Source organism: Triticum dicoccoides, chromosome 6A (assembly GCF_002162155.2).
Source record: "Triticum dicoccoides isolate Atlit2015 ecotype Zavitan chromosome 6A, WEW_v2.0, whole genome shotgun sequence".
Lineage (NCBI taxonomy): Eukaryota > Viridiplantae > Streptophyta > Magnoliopsida > Poales > Poaceae > Triticum > Triticum dicoccoides.
The window spans coordinates 204,052,467-204,060,271 of record NC_041390.1 but is presented as its reverse complement, the minus strand read 5'-3'; the positions used below and the strand labels follow the sequence as shown (position 1 = coordinate 204,060,271).

Here is a 7,805-nt window from a genome sequence, read left to right as displayed (position 1 = left end):
CAGGCTTAAAAAAATCTATAAATGTTTCATCGTCCACATTCTCCATTCGTTTGCATGTAAGGAGCGTGTTCCTCGACATGACAATTAAAAACACATAAGCTGGTTGGATTGCGTGGAAAAAATTGACATGTATAGAGGAAGTCTACTGTCTTTGAAACGAATACAGTAGCACACATTTTGACATTTAAAAAATAGCATGTGCACTTAAATTAAAAAGTATATGAATGTTTACTGAAAAATCAATAAAAAAACTTAGGTGAACACTTGAATATAATGTAGAAAAAGGGGTTCCCATCATATATTATTCAAGCCGCATTGTTTGGTGGACACATAAGAAACGCAAAACTACACTGACAGGTTCAACATGGCATAAAAATGAAAAAAGGTTCGTCATACAGACTTCGACACAGAAATATATAGAATACCCAACAGATGAGTATGATAGACGCAGCTCTGCTTGTCATCAGTTGCTGTGCCTGGTGCCTAGCCAAGCTTCTTCAAGATAACCAGGACATGGACATCATCCCTCTCGCTGCTCTTGAAGCCAATAAGAACAGCTGTGTTGACTTTGAGTCCTCTGCTAGCTGTGAAGTTTTTCCACTTCTTGCTGCCAAACAAAATGCGGCCATCATCAGTAGTTTTGTATGAGATTTTTTTGAATCTCCGACCATCCACAGAAATACCAACAACCCCTTGTTCTTCAAGCAGCGTGGCAGCAGCAACTTTCTTGGGTATTTTCTGTCAAAAAAACACAAACAGACACGAAAAAATGTGAGTGTTTATATCAAAACAATCAAACTTTCTTTGGTCTTTGAATACTTTAAAAAACGGGTAAAAACACAATTCAGATTTTTTTTGCTTGAAAAAAAGAGCATACTGGAAAAAAACTGAGCACGAATACATGTTCAAAACATGCTTGCAGATACTAAAAACTAATATATATGCATTGTGTGTTCATATATATATGCATGTAGCATACATATATTACCCCCCGCCCCTTCTCTTTCAAGGAATCATATTTGCATTGTGTGTTCACATATATATGCCTGTAGCATTGTGTGTTCACATATGACTCTTGTTACAGCCCCTCTTATCATCTATGAGTGGTGTCTTTTAGGAGCTGTCAGCACTTTTTCATGTCTGCACGGAAGGATAAGAACACAAAGGGGAAAATTAATAAAATCCTGTCACAAACATAAAGCAAAGGAATCTGAAAAAACTAGAAAAATGCATATGGGGTTAACCTATAGGCGGAACTCCTTCACACGCTTCTTCTCGTCATCCAAAGTGTTGTAGTGGCTGAACATGAGATCAACAGCATATCAGATCCTAGCATCTGGGACATCTTTTGGTGAAAAAACTATAGGGGTTGGATTCCTTGGGCACCATCCCATTAGTTTCATAGTGAAAATGCCACAATCAGTACTAAAAAAAGACATACACACAAAAAAGGTACAGGTGTTTGTGAACAAAAATCACAAAAAATGTATTAAAAAGTTACAACAAAGCAAAAGGAAGTCAGGGAAAATAAAAGCGTAGATGTTTGGTTTCATACTCGTTATCTTGTTGAGGGACTTTAGGGTAAACAGCAGGGAATGCATTGAAATCCATTGGCTGGAGCCGAGCTTCGTACCAAGTGCATATAAAGCTTGAGATCTGCCTCAAATATAAAAAATAAACATTTATTGAGGTTTGCAGGAAAAACTTGCAGACAAAATATAATTATCACAAAAACAAAAAACAGTATTTAAAACCCTTGTACTTACAATCTTCTTTTTTATGTTCATATGATATGAGCTCTTCTCATCGTAGAAAGAATCTAGAAAATAAAACATGTGACCCTTGATGTCGACGACGAACAGAAAGTAATGTTCCTCATGTGGTGTTGGAAAGTACAACTTGTGTACATCCATTTTGGAGTTGATGCAGAAAAAGGGAAAATATAGACAACAAGTTAGTGTATATTGAAATAAGGAAAAAACACTAAACCAAATTATAGCTGAACTTGTGTTGTGGAAAAATGAAAAGAGGAAGTTTGACAAAAAACCTTGTCTGACATCGAAAGATTATGTGCTTTTCCAGCTCCAATGAAACTCGTAATCAGTTTCTTCCTCCACCAAATTCTTGCCTCATCATTTTTCCATTTGCCCAGGAAATATTCCTTTTAAGTTGTTGAATGATGAAAATTTTGAAAGGTAGGTAAGTACGATGACAGAAAAAATAAAAACAAGGGAAATCATAAAAAACAAACAAAGAGAAAAAAGGTTGGGTTTCATTTGCTTACAAATGCAGTGTGGAAGAAATAGTGCTTGAGTGAGTTCCTAGGATGATTTTCATTAAATAGGTGCCTACAGTACACATTTATGACATAGGCCTGGACCCGGCCACCTATTTTCATCGAGTTACCCAACTGTCCAAATGAGGCAATGGTTTTGTCAATCAAAACTGCAGGTTTGCTATACATATAGAACAAAAGGAAAACATGTCAGCTTGCAGGTTAGCTTACGCACAAAAAGTCTTTACAGTGAGTATAAGGCAAGAAAAACATTTTGCAAAAAAGAAATAGTGCATCTGAGAAAAAACTCACGATCCTTCAACATTGGCCAGAGATGTTATGTTCTCATACATCTTTCTCTCATGTGGCATTATTGGGCCCCTTTTGCTGCAGTCGTACGGTGAGCTACGGTACCTGCTTGGTTGGACAATCCTCTTTGGTGGTGCATTTTCTTTTCCACTGAAACTGCTTGGCCTTCCTAACGAGAGATTTGTGTTGTAAAAATCATCAGTTATGTTGACCAATGTGCTGCGCTCTTGCCTAAACATGTTTTCTCCATGAATTTTGAGTTGTCCTGACTATACATATGACACAAAAAGGGCAAGAAAAAATAAAAATGTTATATGCATAATTAAAAAGAATTTCAGAAAAAGAAAAGAACGATTAACAAACAGAGAGCACTTAAAATATAAAAAACGGCTTCTTACAGTTTTTTCTTCCATTAGTTGTACTGGATTCCTTTTGCTGCCACTGGATTCTTGTTGACAGCTTTCCTCCTCTGCAAATAACCTTTTTCCTATTATTGGAACCATGGAGTAGTCCTGAGGAAAACATAAAAATAGAACCAAACACACACAAAAGTGCATATGAAAAGGATTGTTTTAGTACGAAAAAAGAATACATGCTTGTATTTGATAAGAAATCTGCTATTTCAGGACTACCTTCTTCATTTTGAGTACGAAAAAAAATGGAGTTAGGAATGTAAGTTCAAGAGAACGAGAAAAAGAAAAGAACATTAAAAAGTTACAAAAAACCAAAAAGTTGTACCTCCATCTACATGGTTTCCTGGAGCGAAAGTTGATGCGGCTGGAACACACATTTCTGGCATGGGGTCCTTTGAGGAATGCTCTCTTTGACATTGTGCTCTGGAGTCAGACTGTTTAAGGGGACATGGTTAGACGCAAAAATAAAAAGAAAAAAATGGTGTGAGATCAGAAAAGCTATGTGTTTGCAGTGCGCACCTTCAACTTGCCTATTTCATGGACTTTAGGAGGGCTGCTACAAAACCCATTAGCTTCATTTATGCTCCCTTTTCCAGCATTTGTTTTTGATGCAGAAGAACCAGCAGACTGTTGGCTAGTTGATAGAACATCCGTTTTCCTTTGCAGCAGATGCCCTGCGTGGGGAGGAGAAAAAAGGGGGCACCAGACGGGAGGTGTGACACCTTTGTAAAAATGTTGACTTATAGACTGACTTGTAGGCACATGTTAGAAAAGGAACTACTATTGAAGGATTACAGCAAAAAAATGGTGACACACCTCTGTCATTTTCCTCTTGAAGTTCAGTCGATTGTAGTTTGACAGTCTCCTGAGTTGTTGGACTGTTGGCTTGCATTCAATTCAGTTCCTGTTAAGCCGACTTTAACTGTATCACCTGATTCACCAGAGGCATTGGTTATGATGCGGATCGTGTCTAGCAGAAGCCCTTTAGCTTTGATGCAAGTATTTATGTCTTCATTCTTCATATGGTTTTCGTAAGCGAGGAAGATATCCTCTTTGACCTGGTCCAAAAAAAATACATGATGCATCACAAAAAGTGAAAACTTGTAAAAAAGACATAGGCTGTACATATAGAAACCGCATAAAAAAGAAGGGTTTGCTTCAATGAAAAAAAGCACGGGGTCACAAACCTTGTCAGACAAAGAATTCCCTGCAACATTGTTTATCGCTTTCCTGAAATTTGAATTCTTAATCGTACTTGCCCACTCGTATGTTCCATCCTTGTAGCAGGTTTCTGATACTTCTTTTATCTACAAAAATGCATATAGAAATAAAAGAAGTGTAAGAAATTTAAAAATTAGAAAATGTTGCACAAAGGATGTCATGCTTTTGGATGACAAAAAGAAAAGGAGGGCAAAAGAACTTACTGTGAGACATCCATACTTTCCATCTCTTCCAATGGTCATGTCACTTAAATGCTTGACCATATCTCCCTTCCAGACACATATTCTGGGCATCAAAGATGGGATTTGAATTGAGCCAAAATCAGTAAAATCAAGACAACGGACCTGCAAAAAAAAATAGGTAAAGCATTAGATTAGATGATATAGGACTACACCAACAAAGATAAAACAAACACAAAAGATAGCTTAATCACATAAAAATAACACATTGGATTTGAAAAAAAGAGTGACATACTGCTAGGTGGTATATACATCTTCCTAGAGTCATCATTGTTCGGTTCTGCTTCAGCTTTTCCTTTTGGTATTTCTTTATATACATCAACTCCCAATCATGAACAAACCTACACCAATTTAGTTGCTTGAGTTGCTCCACATTAACTAGAGCTCCCATATATTTGGTGCTTGGTTTAGTGTTTGATGTCGGGCAGAGGAATGTTGATAATGCCACAACCAGGAAACAACGGATGATCTGGTCGTCACACATATCTTCGTTCATCAGCTTATTGCCAAAGAAAATAAAGAGGCAACACAAATCATTCGTTAGCTATTTTTTTAAACATCAAAAAAAGAAAATAATCATAGCCTCTCTTTCAACATGTGTTGCCTAGTTAAAAACTTCCTATATGAACTAATAACCTTGGAAAAAGAAAAAGTGTGTATTTGTATATAAAGAGTTACACACCACCGTCAGAACTTCTTCATATAGCAAATCGTCTGATGCTTCAGTGTCAGTGATCTCGACATCATAGCCTCTCTCATCTAAATCAGTATCTTCCACACACTGATGTCTCCCTTCTTCATTCCTATCACTACCAGGGTTCCCTTCTTCATCTTCAATATCTGTCCCTGGGTGTGGCTGTGTTCACAAAAAAATGCATATTTTACATTAGTGTTGCATAGTAACATGTATCTTTTGCAAACATATTCTAGGCCAAAAAAAGATAAATAGCAAAAACAACACACATATGTTGCAGGGTAACTTCCCTTGTTTGCTATTGCTTAACGAAAAACCAAGCAGTAGACATTGCAAAAAGCATACAAAAATGGGTGATTGCATTTAACAAAAAAGAGGCAGTTAGCTAAAAAGAAAAAGTGGATTTAACACAAACACAAATAAGAGAAAGATAAATGATCACTTGATTCCCTCTCAAAACTTTACTGTGTAGTTAGCTAAAAGAAAAAATACTGCACCAAAATCATTCAAAAAAGTTATGCATCAGAGACAAGGATTATGATCTTGGAGTCTAAATTCAGATAAGGGAAAGTGAAAAAGACAATGATTATGATTGATTCGGTTAGTAGTGCAGGCTTGAGAAAGGTGCTGCTAAGTGAGATGCAGTTAGGCAAAAACAAAATACTTAATAAAAGTAGCAGGTTTCTTTTTTCGTGTGTGAGGAAAAAGAAGGACAACTAGCAGGTGCTCAAAGTCACAGCCTCATTCGCGGTGTGGACATCCGATCCCAACCACAATGCTCGTCGCGCCACGCGGAAGCACGCACGCACGCATACCCCACATTGGCTGTTGCCGCCCACCCACGTGTCCCTCCGTCGCAAGTACTAGCTCAGCTCAGATTTCTGTGAGGGAATGGAGTATGGCTAGAATTGCCTAGAAACAGAACTTTGTATAACACAACACTGGCCCAGCTTGGTGTAGAACACACACATTGGCTCAAAACAAAAAATCAACTATCTCAGTATGCCAAATGCCTCAAAAAAAAATTCAAACAGGCATTGGCAAAAATACTTGGTACAAGCAGGCCAAAAATAATTGAAAAAATACATCAGTGGCAACCAAGTACGACTAAAGCAACCAAAAACATGCCCAAAAAAATGGTCATATCCACAAACTCCATCCCAAAATCTATATTCACACCATATACTCCATCTCCACAAACTTCATGCCCAAAAAAATGATGATGAGATTCATAACAAAATGTACAAAAAAAGGGGTTAAATCAAAACAAATAAAAAAAGATGATGAGATTTCGAGTGCGTACAGTTTTAAGCTCTTGACCTAACCCTTCTTTCAAGGACGCCTTGGCTTTACTTTCGATCTCGTGTTCAATCTTCTTGCGGGCATCCATCAGACACTGCTCCATAAAAAAAGAGGCACATTAATTTAAAAAATATAGATCACAAAAGTGGATTTACACACAAAAAAGACAAAAAATAAAAATAAAAATGATCACTGGATTCCCTCTCGAAAACTTTACTGTGCCACTTAGCTAACAAAATAAGATACAGAGCCGGGATATGGTTTAGAATTGGTTAAGAGGAATTTACGCATATGAAAATAAACCGAGCATTGTCCTCAAAGAGGAATATGGCCTAATATATACTTGATTTCTCAAAAAGAGTTGCAAGTAGCAGAAAGAGAATCACAAATAGTATCTTTTTTCGGTTTGAAACAGAGACAAAAAATTACCCAAAAAAGACATCTGCCATCTTGGAGCATGCTGCATTTATTTCACAAAAAAATGGTTTGATCCGGCTGAATGTTTTGCTTGTAAACTCAGGGCGGATGTCTGCAAGAAATTGTGTAGATCTAAAATTGTAAAACGTTCTTAGGTGCGTACATTCTCCTAAGACGCAATCTCAACAAAATACAAAATCCCTCCCATGCTCACAAATCACTGAATGACTAGACAAAAGGGGACTAGACACAACATATTCCAGTTAGCAAATTCATCCAGGGGACAAGACGCAAAAACATATTCCAGTTTGCGTGAATTCAGCGAGGGGACTACAAAACTGCTAAATTCTGCTATAGACTAGCAGTTCTGGTGCCATCATTTACTTGTGAATCGCAGATATATCTTGTTCAAAACATAAGTACAAATAAAAACATGTTCAAGTACACAAACTCTGAATTTTCAGGCAACAGAGTGCACAAACATTGTTCAAGTACAGGAATCATTCGCTCCAAATTCCAGTTGGCAAATTCTGCAAGGGGACTATACTTGACGCCGCATATCAAGATTGCAAAACTAAAGAACAAGCAGCAAACTGCAAAAACATGCATACATATCTGTCCATGATTCGTGTTCCCGCTCTCTAAATTGATTAGTTGCCGTTGTATCTGAGCAGCTCCCACATGTTAAGTTCAGAAAAAACACAAACAAACAGAATGCCTTCTGACAGTGAACAGAATTAGACTGACGCTCTCATAGAGCACATAATAAAATTCAGACATAGTCCTACTAAGTTCCACATCCTGTTGACCAGGCGTGGCGCTGGCCGGGGTGCCGCTGGAGAACGATGGAGAAGACAACCACGCTGCCCCTGACACCCTCTCGTCGGGCAGCACCACCGGCGCCCATTTCACCTCACGGCTGACCACGCCAGTCC

At 37.8% G+C, this 7,805-nt stretch overlaps 2 protein-coding genes across 15 annotated transcripts in view; both read right to left on the bottom strand.

Annotated features, from left to right (window-relative positions):
- LOC119316597 overlaps nt 1-7,805 on the bottom strand; it is a 57,534-nt gene that overhangs the window by 23,748 nt on the left and 25,981 nt on the right. For 4 of the 13 annotated variants that reach the window (XM_037590939.1, XM_037590941.1, XM_037590940.1 and 1 more), the window contains 4 exons: nt 3,517-3,671; nt 3,323-3,431; nt 2,983-3,096; nt 2,588-2,853 (listed from right to left, as the gene is read on the bottom strand). In XM_037590939.1, the coding sequence (XP_037446836.1) occupies nt 2,816-2,853; nt 2,983-3,096; nt 3,323-3,431; nt 3,517-3,671 (416 nt within the window). In that variant the 3' untranslated portion in view covers nt 2,588-2,815. Of the gene's footprint in view, nt 1-243; nt 739-979; nt 1,141-1,244; nt 1,426-1,555; nt 1,657-1,766; nt 2,162-2,284; nt 2,457-2,587; nt 2,854-2,982; nt 3,097-3,322; nt 3,432-3,516; nt 3,672-7,805 lie in introns of those variants that run through there. The other 9 variants (XM_037590950.1, XM_037590952.1, XM_037590943.1 and 6 more) reach the window with 8 other exon arrangements.
- The window catches only part of LOC119316601, a 3,856-nt gene continuing 761 nt past the window's right edge, over nt 4,711-7,805 (bottom strand). The window contains exons 2-4 of one of the 2 annotated variants that reach the window (XM_037590955.1): nt 6,455-6,547; nt 5,140-5,313; nt 4,711-4,798 (exon numbers count right to left, since the gene is read on the bottom strand). In XM_037590955.1, the coding sequence (XP_037446852.1) occupies nt 4,787-4,798; nt 5,140-5,313; nt 6,455-6,547 (279 nt within the window). In that variant the 3' untranslated portion in view covers nt 4,711-4,786. Of the gene's footprint in view, nt 4,799-4,827; nt 4,944-5,139; nt 5,314-6,454; nt 6,548-7,805 lie in introns of those variants that run through there. The other variant, XM_037590954.1, reaches the window with a different exon arrangement.